We start from the raw sequence: 17,906 nt of genomic DNA, 5'->3' as shown, positions 1-17,906 counted from the left end.
GTTTGGAAAAGTAGATACGACGGAGACATATCAGGCCCCCGATACATCAGGAAAAAAACATCAAAGCATCCGGGCTTACCCGGGCAGCTGGGCTACTTGTGCTTCATGGGCTTCCTTCCGTCAGTAATGAATGGGTTCGGTGATCTGGAATACTAGGCTACTAGCCTAGGCCTAGCAAGCAGTGTATTCAGTTGTTTTACTCGAGGCGAGGACTACGATCTTTTAACAAGAACCACGATCGAGCGTTCGCTCCACCTCCCCGCGCCCCCGCCCGACACCCTGGGTCGATCGGACACGGAACGGCGGCGAGTGGAGCTGTGGAGGCTGGCCTGTGCTGGGAGCGGTATTATCAGCCGGCTTGCATCCCAAGAACGGATCCATCCCAGGAACGGCTTGCATCATTAGTCGGCAGCTGCTTGCCCCCTCGTTATTTGGTGAGATTGATAGACTTATTTTTAGGTTTAAATTTTGAGATTAGAGCATGAGGAGTTGGTCATCGAGGATATTTCACTTTAAAATTACATTTGTATGACTACTATGTTCAAAATTTCAATTCATTATTAATGTTGATAGATTTGTGGCTCGTGATTTTTGTGCTATTTTATATTTTATCTATCTGAATCAAGGTTTTTTTGCCGGTCAACACTTTGAAAACGACCGGTTACCGGATATTTCATCGGACCCTGAACTCTTTGCTACATGTTTGTAGTTAAAATAGAACTCATATTCATATTTTAGCACAAAACAATGCCCCCTAGCCTCGTGAAAGTGCTTTCAACGCCGCGGGATCAACTACCAGCCCTGCCAGCGTGATTTTAGTGTTTAAATTATTTTATGCCGTGGTGGGTTAGAGAGGACTCAAACCCGCTCATTAGGGAGTGGATTGATATGTGTTGACTGCTAGGACACAAAGAGATTTGCATACATAAAGGGTAAAAATACTATATATTTTTTGCTGATAAATGAATTTGAATCCAAAATTTGTTTAAATACTTTAGGCCAAAAAGCCGAAAGTTTTTGAGATTTTTCAAACACCAATTTTTTGGCACCCACCTCGAAAAGCCGGTATGAAGAAAAAAAAAACCATGGTTCAACCACTAGATTTTAATTTCAGATTATACAATTTCCTGGCTCCGCCCCTGCTCACTTGCTTTAGGCTCATACAACCGTCTTCCTCAGCCCACATCTCTATTCGAAGGTCTAGGGCTTCCCTCCTCCGTCAACCCGTGCCCTTCTGTTGAAGACGTACTTATGTCAGTTCTGCAGATATCTTCAAAGCAGCGACACTGGCATTAGCTCCCCCCTGCAAAACCAGCGTAGCCCCATGCTAGTGCCAATGGAAAGCGTTGATGGACTGTTCATAGTCTTCCCGAGTAACGTTGGTCGCTGGCAAGCCTGGCCACTTGATAAACACTTGTAGTAATGAAGCATTCCCTTTCTTGACTAGCCCCCGGTCCAGAATCTCTTTAGGCACCACATCAATCATGTTCAACAATGGTGGTTCTGGCAAAGTACTGTAGACAGGGATGTGATCCGTTACATGTGTTTTCAATTGAGACACATGGAAGACAGGATGCACACAACTTCCAGCAGGTAACTCGAGTTTCTACAAGACCAATCCTTTCTAAAATCTTTGTAAGGCCCAAAGAACGTGATAACAAGTTTGGGATATGGTATGTTAGACCACTAAATTTTGACCATAAGGCTGCAGTTTCAAGAACATGGTATCTCCTACCACAAATTGGGAAGTTATATTTTTATTAGCAGCAGACTTCATCTGAGTTTGTCAACACATTGACTAGGACTAGCCTTCGCCAGATCAGCCCGACAGATAGTTCCCACCCGTCAATTCCGCTGTTAAACGCGGCCTAATTTCGAATTGGTGCATTTTGTTATTCACTTTGACGCAGAAGTGGTAGTCTTTTGTGATTTTTGGCAAAAGCAGTGGTTTTGAAGTACCTAGCCACAAATGTGGTGATTTTGAGCAATTTACTCCCATATAGGACTATGTACTTATACTTGCATGCTATGCTTGTGAAGTTATGATGCATTGGAGTTGGCATGAAGTTTCCTGGATAGGTACACATGGTAACGAGCGTATGTACGTTCCACTTTCAAAGTTGTTTGAAAAAACTATCTCCTTCGTTTATTCTGGTCTGGGCAGAGTGGCATGTCTGGAGCAGCTGCAAGAGATTTAGGCCCTGTTCGGAATTTCTCCACTCTGCTCCAATATTTGTGACTCCGTGGAGCTGTGGAGCTTGGTTTAGTCGCTCCGTGAAAATAAGCTGCAGCCAGGTCCACTCCGGTAGCGCAGTCAAGGGAGCGGAGAGGAACCGAACAGGCTGTTAGTCTCATAATGGGTGATGGATGGCTAGGATTGATGATTTTGATGATTGGGTCTCTCCTGCATATCCCGGCTTATCAAAATAACATTCTGTCGCGCATAGATGTTATCATGACCTTATTGGATTCGCACACAATGTTATCGTCATCATGTTTAGGCCACTGCCGGCTGTACTGCTGTTTCTTCTCCTCTCTGTCTTTGTTTGGAGCTTTCAGTTCAGGTGGTTTTTCAGTTCTAGAGCGCCTAAACTAGAACCTGAACTTTTGTTGTATCTCCTTTCTCTAACAAAAGTACCTGATGAATATAACATACTCCCTTCGTAAAAAAATATAAGAGCGTTTAGATGAGAGTACTGTGCAGCTGAGCTAACTCTAACACCACAAAATCTACTACTCCCTCGGCCCAATAATATAACATAAGATGTTATTACAAGAGAGCGGACTTTTGGTGAACGACCACCACAGTGGACGTTATTTTCAGAAAAATCAAACATCGCATTTAAAAGTTCAAAAAAATATAAAAAATCCGTGGAAACTTATGTGTTCCACACAAACGTGTGAAAATTCATTTGAAAAAAATTGTGATTTGTAGGCTGCACAACAAAATTCCAGCCCAGCAATAAGAAAAGGTCAGCCCATTTTGGAAATACGTTTTTGCGTTTTTTGTGTAGGCCACATGTGAAAGTATAATGTTAGAAATTTAGCATATAAGTGGTATACATGTCTGTGTTCACAAAAAATTTCAAAAGAAATCATGCTGTGGAAATTTGTATTTTGAAAACGTCCATCATGGTGGTCGACCACCATTAGCATATTTTTTTAGGAGCAATGACAGTGGGGAAGGCTCCCACAGACTTTTAAATTTCACTGGGTTATTACAAAGTACAAAGTTTATAACCAGAGAGCAATAGCAACTATTAGCATTTCTTGGTTTTCTTTTTGACGGGGTTAGCATTTCTAGGTTATTACAACCGATATACTGACATATTGTTTATAATAACATCTTATACCCCCTTCGTCCTGAATTACCTGTCTTAAATTTGTCTAGATACGGATGTATCTAGACACATTTTAGTGTTAGATACATCCATATCTAGACAAATCTAAGCTGAGTAATTTGGGACAGAGGTAATATTACGAGAGGAGGGGTAGTACTCCAGACGAGGGTAATATAAGTAGTTAATATTCCATCTCCAAATTGGTATAGCTTACAGCTTGAGCAAATAGTGGCGCTTCCAGACACGCTAAACCGTTTCGTACAAACTGGAACCATACTCCTAATAAGAGCGCGAGTAAATAACGCTACATACACAACTACGCCTCTTGACTTGGTGGTTCTGGAAATCAACCTTATAGTGAATCAGAACAGTAGACAAGGATGTTGTAGTGATGGTGTTAACCGAAACAAACAGGGAAAAAAATGGCAACGGATGCATTCCAGAAAAAAGAAAACATTGTCGTACTAACCAAATGGTAGTAGTTGATATACAAAACCAAGGAAAATTTATGCGGACATGAATTGATTCACCACACTATCATTTATGAATATCAAAGGAATGAAGACTCGCCAACGGCGACAACTTGGAATGAGACAAATATAACCATATCTGATTCTCGCTATAATGCCAATCATCTTAGTTTCCATACAACCACCTAATCAGATGCAATTGTTTCATGACTAAAAATGAATTATAACAGAATGATTCATTGAGAAGTTGACTCTTATGCTCCAAATTGCTTCAAAATCAGATGCGGCTTGCAAAGTTGCAATCAACAAAGAGGAGAATCTGCCTCTTTTCATCATCAGCTAAAACAGATGGTAGAAACAGCAAACACCCTAAATTATGGCTATTAAGAAAGCCACTAGATACGAAGGTAAGTAAATTCTTCAGTTCAAGGAAGAGGGACATGAAACATATAAATTGCTAACAGGTGAGTTGTAAGAAGACCACTAGATAAATAAAATAAAACTAAAGCCAATTCTCAGCCAAATAAAATAGGCACCCGATGCAGATTAGTTGGCAAATAATTTCAAAAGCAGAGCAACATGCTAGCATTAACACACACAGTAGTCTCACTTCAGCCCGAAAAGGTACCAAAACAAGCATGGGCTTCATGCAACCACATAACAGTCAGAGCTTCTGATCATAACTTGTATACATCAATGCAATAAAAGAATAATAGGCCAGTAGGCTCATACTTGATCCAATTCCTAATATTGCAGCAGATGAGGATACGTAAACTAGGCAGAAAGAACATCACTCAGCAGCCATCAGATCAAAGGCGAAACGTTCACAGCATAACCTTCTAGGTCCGGAAAAAAGATATGCTGAAAAAGACTTTTCTAGAGCCAACATTTAAAGAGGGGGAAAAGTGATCCAGCATTTTCTACTGCAAAAAATAAGCAGCAGACTGCATTGCTAAGTAGGTAATACAAGGGAAGAAGAAGTGGACACACATATAAAAAGCAGCATCAAGCAGTGCAATTCATGGAGCATTAGGTTCATACCATGTCCTAATTAAGACAGCAAACAGTACTTCCACTTCCACCACAATTGACCTAACCTAGAGTCAAACTGTTTCTTGCTACTTGGAACAAGTTAAGGCATAGCAAAATTAACAAAACAAACAACCAGAATGTAAACAGGAACAATTACTTATCAAAAGCTCACTATCCCCAAAGTTGAAACAAGTTGTTGCAAGGTCAGCTGAGAATCCGGAGCATTGATGTTGTAGCTGTATGATAGTGAAAGGACGGTCAGCAACAAGGAAAACTATTGTCCTGCTTCATGAAACCGATGGTTTTAGATATCATCTCTAGTTTCTCTAGTACTTGCAGATGCGAGTGGACGGACCCAGCTGTTCAGTGCAGTTTCAGTCTTCTCTAGAAGAATACTACCACAACTCCCCACCAAAAAACAAAACCTAAAAAAAATACTACTACAACTCCTGGAAGGAGACAGATATAATCATGTCCAATTCTCGCTATAGTTGTGAGCTTAGTCTCCATAAGACCTACCAAACCAGATGCAATAGAAGCATGAAGAGAAGTGAATTATAACATGACACCTCATTGAGAAGTTGACTATTATGATGCAATATGGAAGCATTCAATTTGACTAGCAGTGCCCCAAGGTATCCTACAAGTCAGGTGCAGCTTGCAAGTCAGCCAAGATGAAAATCTGCCTCTTATCATTGTCAGCTACAACAAAAGGGTACAACCAGGAAACACACTAAAAAAAAGTATTAAGAAGACCACTAGATCTAGAGGTAAGATCAATTCTTCGGTTCAAGAAAGAGGTACAAGGAATATATATATATATATATTTATGTATGTATATATATATATATATATATATATATATATATATATATAGTGTTACTATTCATCACCCAGGGTGCAGAATAAGTTATTCTTCACCCGAAGTAATCTTATGATCATTTCATAATTAAATTACGTTTCAAATTCAAATAGTTACATTCCTATTGATTCACTACGTAAAATTTGACATAAGAAAATAAAAATATAGGTCATAAGACAAGAAAATTTGCAGTTTATGTGTATTTTAGACTATGTTTTTACGTTTGTAATTTTACATAACATAAAATATTTTTTACGGCGATTATATATTTTCTTACGGTCCCTTTTTACGTCGGAAATAAGACAAAACTTACGGAACGTAAAATTACAATGAGGAATAGTTATTCTTTACGGCGCTATTCGTCACCCTAGGTGAGGAATAATTATTCTTCACCCCCCTCTATTTTACCATCAATGCACCGTAAGTGAGTTGTAGATTTCGTTGTATGTATGTTTGTTCTTCTCTCCTTCTATAAAGGTAAGATACGCAATTTGCGTACTTTTAAAAAAGACCAATATAGGATGAAGATTGTTCCTAGCAAAGTTTGTAGCTTATGTTTGGTTGTTGTTTTCATGTTGCTTGTTACGCCGTCTCCACCTCAACTGGATCGTCTTCCACCTCTGCCCAGCACAAGGAGCTCCTCCCATTCATCACGCAACCAAGTCAAAGAAAACGGGACGACGAGGACCTCTCGCAAGGGTCACGTGTGTTTATATTCGCGCCTCCGCGGCATGCTCCACTCATTTGGTCCGTCATTGACCTGGCCTGGCCTCGTTGACTCGTCATGCGGTCGTTGCTCAAAAAATTATCATCTTCCACTCGTTGACTCGTCGGCATGCGCTGCACGACTCAATCCGCATGCCCCCTTCCTTCTCCCCTGCTTCTCCCATCCATGTCTGTCAGCGTCACTGACCTGGCCTCTTCGCTCCAGCACTCCATCCGCATGTATATATTCCAGCTCGAGATGGAGGGAGGGAGGGAGCGCACGGTTCACTCTCACCACTCACCACACGCAATTATTAACGACCGAAAGACCTGGAAGTAGTACAACAAGACACCGACCTTCCACAGGGCCGCCATGGACTCGTCGTCGTCGCGCTCGGCGGCCTCCGGGGCCGCGCCCACCGTGTCGTCCGGCACCGTGTTCATCTCGGCGGCCATATTCCTGCTGTTCCTGACGTTCGCCCTCGCGCTCATCATCCTCCGCCACTCTTACTTCAGCAGCACCGGCGCGGCGCCCAGTCGGCCACGGGCGTGGAGCGCCCAGATGGTGGCCCCGCCTCCCAGGGCCAGGGGTGTCGATCCGGAGCTGCTGCGGTCGCTGCCGGTCACGGTACACCTAGCCGTGGACGGCGTCGGATTGGTGGAGTGCGCGGTTTGCCTGGCTGGGCTCGAGGACGGGGAGGAGGCGAGGTTCCTGCCCCGGTGCGGCCATGGATTCCACGCCGGGTGCGTCGACAGGTGGCTGGCGTCCCACACCACCTGCCCGCTCTGCCGGGTCACCGTCAGTAAGCCGGACGCGCTTACGTCGACGAGTCGCCCTTCCGTACCGCGGGAGCCGGCGAACTACACAGCGAACCTGCCGGCGAGTGTACTGCTCGGGGTTACAGACCAGGCCACGCTCGACGCGGTCACCATGGCCACTGACGGAACGATGGTGATCGACGTTCCGGAGTCAAGGACCGTGGCACTGGCAGCGACCCCGCGCGACGCGTCCAAGTCTCCGGGCGTGAACAGGCTGAGGTCGGTGAAGAGGCTGTGGAGCTTCGGGCGGCAAGGGCCGTCGGGGTCCACGACGCCCTGCGCCGGCGGCAGCGGAACGGCAGACTTAGAGCAGGGCATTAGCATCACCTATGCATCCCCGAGAGCTCCGGTCCGGTGTAGCGTTGAGCCGTCGCCCGGAACTGCCGCCGAGAAATCATCTTCATCGAGCGGCTAAGCTATATACGTACATATTTACACATGCATGGTGGTGGTGGTATATATAGGAGTTAATACATGTTTTAGTACATAAACTTGTGGTGGTGGGAACAGTTTCATACAAAAACTAAAAAACCCCAAAAAAATAGTACATGAACTCTACTGCCGTAACAAACGCATACAAATCTGTCCGAACTAGTCCGCGTGGAGTGCCACGTCAACAACCTGCATTTATCTAGAAACCCCCCGGACTTGTCGCAAAATTCAATCTTTCGTCCTCACTCGCGCCAGGCTGAATAGAGTTAAACAAAAACACCCTCAACGGTTCAGATATACAGCCGACGCCCTCGTAACCCCTCCCCTGTCTCGTCCTCGACGGCGACCCAGGGTGACACCGTCTTGGGCGTGGCGGCGCCGGCGATCTATGGAGCCGCGGCTTCGCGAACCAGGGGAGTTCCCTCCTGAGTACGGTATGTACCGAATCCCTTCCACTATACCGCAATTGGGAACCTAATTGGCCTGGGTTTGGTTAGGTTTAGGTGGCCCAGATGATCAATCCATGTTCGTCATATTTAGTGCTGAACAGTAGGTGTTTCCTGTGTGGATTGGTATGAGTTTCCTGTGCGGATTGATGGTAGACTAGGTTTTTGGGGATCGAGGCTGCAATCAGGAACCTAATCGGTGTGGGTTTGATTCTGTAGTTGATGTGCTGCTGTTGTAGTTTGTCTGGTGCTGTTGATGGGGATTAAAGAGGTGATTTTAGCATTCAGATGCCGTTGAAGATACCAATATGGAAGTGTAGTTTGTCTACTACTATTGATAGGAATCCATGCCTCTGTACTGCTGTTTGTAGCATTGTAATGCTGTCCATGTGTTGAGTCCATGTCTGCTGATGAAAACTTCAGTTTTTAACTGCACATGTCTACTGCAATTTCAGATCAAAAGAGTGTGTACTGCAATTTCAATTCCAGTTTAAAAGAGTGGGCAGAAAACTGAACTTAAGATCACTGCAAAATGAAGTGTGTACTGCAATTCCAGTTTAAAAGAGTGGATTTTAATTTATGGAAGTGTGCATTTGTCAGAAAGAGTGCATTTTTAACAAGTGTTCATTTCTACTGCATTTTTAAATTACTAATATGTTCGGGTGCACATATCTTCAGTTACAAATATGTTAGTACATTTACTGCCATGTCTCTCTTCATTTAGAGTTATCTTCACCGCCTATGTCCATTTTCACTTATATATTTCTCCAGTTACAGTTTTATTCAGTGCATATGTCCACTTATGTGTTGAATTGCATACATAAGTAATTCAGTTGCTGAGTTTTGAAATGTTCTGCTTTGTGCAGTGACAAATGGAGAAGACACTCAGTTGTTTTCAGTTGAGTTTGAGCACAATGGGATATTCATAGGGCAGGGTACAACTACAAACAGATCATATACAAATATTGGATGTACACATGATGCTTTCGACTACTGCCATGTTGATACATGGTCATTGGGCATGGTGAAGTACTGTTTGTCCAGGTTGGATTATGATCCCACTGATCCATTGGTCAAAGTGTATTGGGTTTTGCCAGGGAAAGATATTATGGATGGCCTTGTCTGTGTGGACACTGAGGAAGCAATTGCTGCTATGGTCACTGCAAGCAAAGAAGCTAAAACATTGGATGTAATAGTGGACGAGGAAAACAAAATAAGGACTTTGTATGGCGACGATGTCATACTCAATAGATGCCCAACACTACCTAGAAAATTGCCAAGGTCTGGTCAGTTTGGAGAAGGGACTTCTGGTTCATATGCAGAGGAGGCGAGGGAAGAGGAGGAAACAGGGGAGGAGGAGGAAGCAGGGGAATCAGGGGAAGCAGAAGATGCACAGACCGACTCAGACTTTTATGAGAGTGACTTTGACTGCGAAGATGGGGATGATGATCTGTTTGCTGAGAATGTGGATCCAGAGTTGAATGACAATAATGAGAAGCAAGCTGAAATATTTGACGAAGAGGACCCATTAGATGACGATGACCTCAAACTGTCCAAGGAAGAGCTTGAGAAGCTTAATTACAGATTTAGAGTATTCAATCCAGAGCTGGATAGCAACAACCCAATGTTCAAGGTTGGCTTGGTATTTGGAGAAATGAAAGAACTAAGGGCTGCACTCACTGCATACAGTGTCAAAAATAGAGTTAAAATCTATAAACCAAGGAATGAGGCAGAGAGGTTAAACGCATCATGTCAATCTGATTGTCCTTGGAAGCTTAAAGCTTCAAAAGACAATAGAACAGGCAGCATTGTTGTGAGAGAGTACAATGGAGACCACACATGTCAGAAAATATGGAACTCCAAGTGCTTGACAGTTAAATATCTCACACAAATGTTCATAGATGAATTTAGAGACAATAAGAAGATGGACTTGGTTACATTTGGAAGAAAAGTTCAGAAACAGTTTAAGTTGCTACCAGACAGAATGAAGTTGGGCAGAGCCAGGAAAGAAGCATTGAGGATCATTAATGGAGATGAAGCAGCTCAGTATAGCATGCTATGGGATTATGGCCAGGAATTGAGGAGAAGCAACCCTGGAAGCAAATTTATAGCTTGCACAACAAAGGTGAAGGAGAAGGATGACCTAGAGCCAAAGGATCATCTATCATCACTATATTGGTATTATGATGCATGCAAGAGAGGCTTCTTGAATGGTTGCAGACCAATAATCTTTGTTGATGGATGTCACTTGAAGAGCAAGTACAAAGGGCAGTTGCTTACAGCTGTGGGCATAGACCCAAATGACTGCATCTTCCCAATTGCCATGGGCATGGTTGAGGTGGAGTCCACATTTACATGGGAATGGTTCCTCACTACACTACAAAATGATCCATTCACTATCATGAGTGATAGGCAAAAGGGATTAATCAATGCTGTTGAAAAGGTCTTCCCAGATGCAGAACACAGATTTTGTGTTAGACACTTGTACCAGAACTTTCATCAAAAGTTCAAAGGTGAAACAATGAAGAATATGCTTTGGGCCATTGCTAGGTCTACAAATATGGACAAATGGAAATTGAATAGAGACAAGCTCAAGGAGGAGAATGAAGCAGCTTACAATTGGTTGGATGGGAAGCACCCGAACCAGTGGGTCAAAGCATTTTTCTCAGATTTCCCGAAGTGTGACATACTACTGAACAACATGTCAGAAGTATACAATAGGTGGGATTTGAATGAACTTTAATGATTTGTTACTTGAGCATTTGTGTTGTCACTTCAACATTTGTTACTTGAGCTAATTATGTATTGTGTCATTTGTATGTACTTGCAGCTACATCTTGGATGCAAGGGAGCTTTGCATTGTGTCTATGCTAGATTGTATAATGCACAAGATGATTGTAAGGCATGAGAGTAAGCAGAGGGAAGCAATGGAGAAGTGGACAGGAAGAATCTGCCCCAAGATCAGGAAGAAGTTGGACAAGAATGCGGAGTACTCTGGTAACTGCTATCCAACTCATTGTGGTCTTGGAGTATATTCCGTTGAGTCTGGAAACAACACATACATTGTAGACATTCCTGCTAGGTGTTGTGATTGTAAAAGATTTCAACTTAGTGGGGTGCCCTGCAATCATACAATTGCTTGCTGTAGAGCTGATAGGATAGATCCAGAAGAGTTGGTCCACAAATGCTATAGTATAGAAACCTATCTAAAGGCATATGGTCACAACATCATGCCTATGAGAGATAAAGCTCACTGGCAGAAAATGAATGGGATTAGAGTACACCCACCAGTTTTCACAAAGGTAATGGGTAGGCCACCAAAGAATAGGAAAAAGACCCCAGAAGAGAAGAAGAAAAAAGATGGTAGTATATATCTCAACAAGAAGGGTGTGACCATGCATTGCTCTATCTGTGGAAAATCCGATCATAACAAGAAAGGGCATGACAAGTACATGGCAGCAGAAGTTGAAGCTCAACTAGATGAAGAAGAAGAAATAGAAGATCTTTCAATTCTTCAGGCAAGTCACTGAATTTTGCAACATATATACTTTTTGCAAGTTACTAAATTATGCAACATAGACAATTCTGCAAGTTATCCAACATAATTATGCATGTATTATCTTTGCAGGACATAATGCCAGCAAGACTAAATCCCAGGTTGGACCCAATGAATGTTAGAACTAGCATGGTGTACATGATGGGCCATGAGGTAAAATTCATAAAGCAAGCACTTGTTTTTTTAGTATCACATAACTGTATTTCTTGCACTTCTCCTAGCACTTGCACTTGTATAAATCTAGTTATTTCTCTTGCTTATTATAAATCTAGTTATTTTGTTTGCATCTTCACATTTGCAGGATAGAGCATATGTGAGCCAAGTGACACCACCAGGACCGTTGCCAGAGCAAGCAGCTTTTGTGCTTGATGCTATAGACTCAATTCCTCAAAGGACAAGAACGACCACGACAACCAACAGAGGAAGGGTGAGAGCCAGAAGAAAATCAAGAACTATAAGTGAGCAAACACATCTAGATGAACCTGGTTCTAGTGCACAAGCAGGAAGACAAAACAAAACAAAAACAACAACATGCAGTACTGAAAGTGGAGTTGGGAGAGGAGCTGGCAGAGGAGGAACAAGAGCAAAAGGAGCCGGGAGAGGAGCTGGCAGAGGAGGAACAAGAGCAAGAGGAGTTGGGAGAGGGGCTACCAATGGAGCTGGCAGAGAAGTAGATGCCAATGGAACATACATTGGAGGGGCTGGTAGTGAAGCAGGCATAGGAGGAGCTTGGAGTGGATTTGGCACAGGAGAATTTGGAAATGGAGCAGGCATAGGAGGATTTGACAATGGAGCAGCCATAGGAGGAGCTTGGAATGGAGCAGGCATAGGAGTAGGGGGGCTTGGAATGGAGCAGGCATATGAGGATTTGACAATGGAGCGGCCATAGGAGGAGCTTGGAATGGAGTAGGCATAGGAGTAGGAGGAGCTTGGAATGGAGCAGGCATAGGAGTAGGGGGAGCTTGGAATGGAGCAGGCATAGGAGTAGGAGGAGCTTGGAATGGAGCAGACATAGGAGGAGCTTGGACTGGATCTGGCACTGATCCATCTCAGTATCCACTATATAGACTCATGTTTGGAGATGATGGAGCTAGGCACATGATCCCAGACCTTAATGCCACAGATGAAGTACCAGTTTCACATAATGCACCTCCAGGAGATCAGTGCTAGAGTGCTTGAAGTTCTTAAATAAACTTCAAGCTACTTTGTAGAAGTTCATGTATGAACTTTATTTTTTTAAGTGCTCATTTTGTAATGGTGTAGGCACTATTTTTGTACTGATGCACCCACTTTAGTGTTGTGTGCAATCTGCTGTGATCAAAATTCAGTAAAAACTTGATCAGTTCTGCAATATACTGTGATCATATTCAACATTTAAGTGTTGTCTTGCTTACTGAATTTTTTAGATGAATGTTTCTACCAAATTCAGACTTGTCTGAATTCAGTAAAAACTTGTTCTGGAGATGCATGTTTCTGCCAAATTTACTGCACTGGACTGAATTTTAACATCTATTTTTTTGCTGTCAAATTCAGTGCAAACAGAAGTTTCTACATCTGTCCAATTTTAACATCTATTTCTGACAGATTTTGCTTCTGCTGTCAACATGACTGAATTTTGCTTCTGCTGTAACATGACAAAAAAAATTGTAGGTACTGGGACTCGAACCCAGGATGAGCAGTGACATGCAACAGTCAATATACCAGTTCGCTATCAATGGATTTCGCTCAAACTACGTGTTATATCTCTTTTCTACGCTGAGGACGTGACCTCACTACAGCCTGCACGGCCGCGTACTCCAGTTTTCAGTGAGCACTGCAACAAGCAAGGAGGCCACCCGGCGTTTCGTCTGCGACGCACGTCCAACAAGGGAGGAAGCTGTACTAGTGCTGCACGTCCATGTTACGGCCGCACACTCTGACCGTGTGTGTAGGGTGGCGGCACACCACGAAGCGGCGCGTGACGCATATATGGCGCGCCAACAGTTTGACCAGCAGCTGAGGATGGTCGCACGCAAGCCGGCGGCGCACGACGGCGAGGCTGGCTGTACCCGTGCCCCTCATGCCGTGTCGTCGAACGACGAGGAGTAAGCATCTAGTCTGAACTTTCGTCAGTTCAGTTAATGCGGACGAAAGCGCAGTTACGTCAGTGTAGTTGTACTGCCATCAGTGAGTCTTGCATCAGTAGTTTGTGCTCTCGCCGGCGATGAGAGATCAACGTTGTTGAATGAGAGCGACAACGGCGGCGAGGGCAAGGGGCGAGAGAAGTTATTAGGGATTGAAATTAGGGAATCGCCGCGAGCAGAGGATTTGGAGTTTTGTGTGCTACTGACCAGGGGACCTAATAACATAAATAATATATATAGTGAGGGGCTTTCTAAAAAATAACAAGACGCCGGGCGCGTGCTTTTATCCGACGTGGCCTGCCAAATGTCACGTTGTGAGCAATTTGTATGCGTTTGTTAAGGCAGTAGAGTTCATGTACTACTTTTTTGGGGTTTTTTAGTTTTTGTATGAAACTGTTCCCACCACCACAAGTTTATGTACTAAAACATGTATTAACTCTATATATAGGACATAGCCGCATAGACGTCCTTTTAAAGATTGGTACAGTATATGATGATGTTCTTTGATAGCTATCAATCGATCAGAAAATGAGGACTAAAAGTTATCCTTGAGAGAATCACTAGCTCCATATGTGTGTCAGTGTGCGAGCATTTCTAGGACGTAACATCCAACAGCAAAGTTTATAAGTGGACAATCAATATCAAAGTTTATTGAAAAAAGTCTGCACTTTAACCCTGAACTAACCGCACGGTTTAAAACTCAACGCTCAATTCTAAAACCAGCCGATATACATGCCGAACTAACCACGAGTCCAAATAGCACGAAGCATCAAGCAACATACAAGTAAACGGATGCAAGAAGCGTGTGGAGTGCAATGCGAGACGGCGAATGCAAACAGAAGGCGACCCGAATATAAAGAGAAAGAAGCATGCTGGACACGATCCCATGCACGACACAAACCGACTTAAAGAGACAAGGACAAAAAAATGGCGGCAACAAGCCACTGACCGATATATAGGATCCAAAACACATAATAGACAATCACTCTGCCAAAGAGAGACACTGCGATGAGTAAAACAGCATACGTCTGGACAAACAAAGTCCTGGTCAGGCGTACACAAGCAATACACCCGCAAGCCGGTCGCTCGAGCCTGCCAGGCTGGCACTAGCGAAAGAGGTCGGCTGAGTGCCCACGCCCCACCGCACAACTATAGGAGGACGGACGACCTGCTCCCCGTGCGTGCATCCATTCGTGCTTCCGCGTACGTGGTTTGATTTGATTGAAATAAAATAAGGCCCGCCTCATCCCTTTAAAATCAGGGAGGAGATTATTAAATTAGAAATGAAAAAGGAAAAAAAAACAACCTTAGGATGAAATGGGAGCATGGGGAGGGAGCATGCAAGCATGGTGACGGCCCGACCGTAGGATGAAGCCGGGAGCAGGCAAGCCAGGTGACGGTTCAACCGTAGGATGAAGTGGGAGCACAGATAGGAGCATGGGAAGGGAGCAGGCCCACACAGCCATCTGAAGGCCCCACTGCATGGCCGCGTGTGCCCGTGTGGGGTTAATGAAACAACATGAAGCGGGACCCACATGTGAACTGTTGCTGCAACCGTGACGCACCCTCGGGTGGCCCGACTAGACCGACTCATTAGGGTTCAGAGACACATACAAGCTGGAGCAACCACGTCATCGCGCGAATGCGGGCACGTGGGGCGTAGCTCGCGGCTGGGCCCAAATTCGCCCAATGATGATGTCCGTTGGTGCGCCTACCAATCCACCCATCATAGACCTCCCAGCCGGCTCACCATGGCACACGCCGTCCGTGCAGGTCAGACCGCCTACATCGCCCTCGCGAGGCCCTTGCGGTAAGCCACTCGGCAACAGACGGCTCTGAGGGCCTCTTCATCCACAAGGAGATTGGAAAACGTACGCTCGGACCGTAATGATCGTACAAGCCTGACGCATGTAGAAGACGCCGACATGAAGGACCGACTGGCCCACCCGGCGCAGGGCAACACGATAAACCTCGCTCGCGGGGGTGCCCGACGCTGCCCAATGACGATGGCCACGGGCTTGCACCCACGGTCCACCCGTCATGAACCCTACAGTTGGGTTGCACGAATCCAAGCCGTTCAAGGTGCCATCCTGTGGCAAGCCAACCAGCAATGGATAGTTGGGAGGGCCTCTTCGCCGGTGAGGCGCTCGACGGGACGGGACAGGTACTCCAATATTATTTATGGGAGTAATGATATGCACAGTCGTACATATTTGACAACAAGAAAGCCATCTAAAAATCTAGGAATTCTAATACTATCGCATCTTTCTGTCAGACGCGATATGGAGGTGCAACGTTGACAACGCTACCGACGATCATGGTGGACCGTGGCAGAAGGGCAGATATATATCGTGAAATCCATGAGAATTGGATTTGCCATTCGATTTCCATCACAGGCCATACTAAGCATCGACGGTCTGCCCCCGATTTCGTAACTTGCACGTGGACACCTCAAGGGCTTTTCAACACTAGTACACATACACGTGTAACACACGTATCATAATCTACAATAAAAACATCTATTTGAGTATATTTTCTCTTCTAGGGAGTTTATTACCGACCCATCCAAATCTGTCTTATGCTCAGTGATATGAGCGCGTGTGTAACATACGACCCAGAAACATGTCTTCATATAACATTGATGATCACATAATTCTATTATAATTTGTTACATAATTTAAAAAAAACACAACTAAACACCATTATCTCTTGAAGGTCCATTTATTGATACGATCTATGGTGCTTCATCCGATGGATGGGATATTGGTTTGAGCTTGGTTCCCTTTCGTACTTTAAAATATATATCAAAAGCTTCCTCCTCAACTTCATTTCCTTCATACTTTAAAATATGAAAAAATATGTCTTGCTCTAGTAAAGGGACATCATCAATCATACCGATGAACAAAGTTACTCTATTAAGTCATCGTTTGTTGGAGTGACAGTCGGTGAAAGGATAAATGATTGTGAGATGAGCTCAACTTCGGATGATATGTTCAATGTTTTGAGGTGGGGGAGGGGGGGGGGGGGGGGGGGGGGGGGGGGGGGGGTCTATCAAGAATCATACAATCTTTGGGGTCTGTGTTGTTTCCGTCATCTTTCAAGTCTTGATTTCTTGTATTATCATCATTTTAACTAAAATGACAGGTAGTTTTGTTCTAAAATATGTCATATGATCCTATAAAGTAGTACTCAGAGTTAGTTAGTTTTGAAATAGTGATACGACATAATAAGTATAATGATACAGAACGAAAAATACATGTATAGAAGTATCAGACAACATATCTCCATTGAAGTACTTCATAAAATTTATATTATTTTACAAGATGGAGTATTTCATAAAATTTACCATCCACGCACCACAAGATGACCTACATGATTATAAAGCATAAAATATATTCAGTTTTATTTAATTTTTATAGATATTTATATAAAACTTTTTAAACCATCAACTGATCATGACTATAACAGCCGTGATGATTAAAAAATGGCACCCAAAATCGAACATGCCATATAAAAAGAAAAGTATTTTTCTAGAAGATGAAAGAAAATTGGTTTGGACAACGCCACAGTCACTCACAATCCTTCTCTGGACACTGCTAGTATATACTGTAGTTGTACTAAAAAAAAGTCAGTCATTCCACTGCCCCCTGTCTTTTCTCCCCCTTCCCTAATCTTCCATGGTCGCTAGATCCCTCCCTCCACAGCCGACGCTCCCTGTAAGGCCGCCCCTCCCCTTCGTCACCCACGCCGACGGACGTGCATGCCCCTGCTCCACCTCACTCCTTCGAATTCGGCCGTCTAAGTGCTCGAGGAGGCGGTCGAGCTTGGCATGCTCGCCGGCGACGCTGGCCCCTTACCGCACACGCCGGACTGCCGACCTCTCAGGCGGGCGGCGCACGCCGACCCCAGGAAGAGAGAAGCGAAGATTTTGTGCCGGCTTCTTGCTCAACTGGGGATTTGAAGAGGACGGCCGTGGACATGACCTTGGAGGAGGTGGAAGTTCCCGTCCCCACGAAGAAGCTGTCCACGGATCCAAATCTGTAAGCAGAAAGAAAAGAACCTGATCTAGGATTTCTTCACTTGTGTTATTCAGAGTCATCCTAATCCACCATACGTTCCC

General features: G+C 44.1%; 1 protein-coding gene across 1 annotated transcript; it reads left to right on the top strand.

Moving 5' to 3' along the window:
- Positions 1-6,693: 6,693 nt before the first annotated feature.
- LOC125547577 (E3 ubiquitin-protein ligase EL5-like) lies at positions 6,694-8,511 on the top strand. Its single transcript, XM_048711401.1, has one exon. The coding sequence runs from the start codon at positions 6,784-6,786 to the stop codon at positions 7,642-7,644; it is 861 nt and encodes a 286-aa protein (XP_048567358.1). The 5' UTR covers positions 6,694-6,783; the 3' UTR covers positions 7,645-8,511.
- Positions 8,512-17,906: the final 9,395 nt, after the last annotated feature.

Source organism: Triticum urartu, chromosome 3 (genome assembly GCF_003073215.2).
Source record: "Triticum urartu cultivar G1812 chromosome 3, Tu2.1, whole genome shotgun sequence".
In the NCBI taxonomy this organism is placed as follows: Eukaryota; Viridiplantae; Streptophyta; class Magnoliopsida; order Poales; family Poaceae; genus Triticum; species Triticum urartu.
The sequence above is the reverse complement of the archived record's forward strand: the minus strand, read 5'-3'. Positions and strand labels throughout refer to the sequence as shown.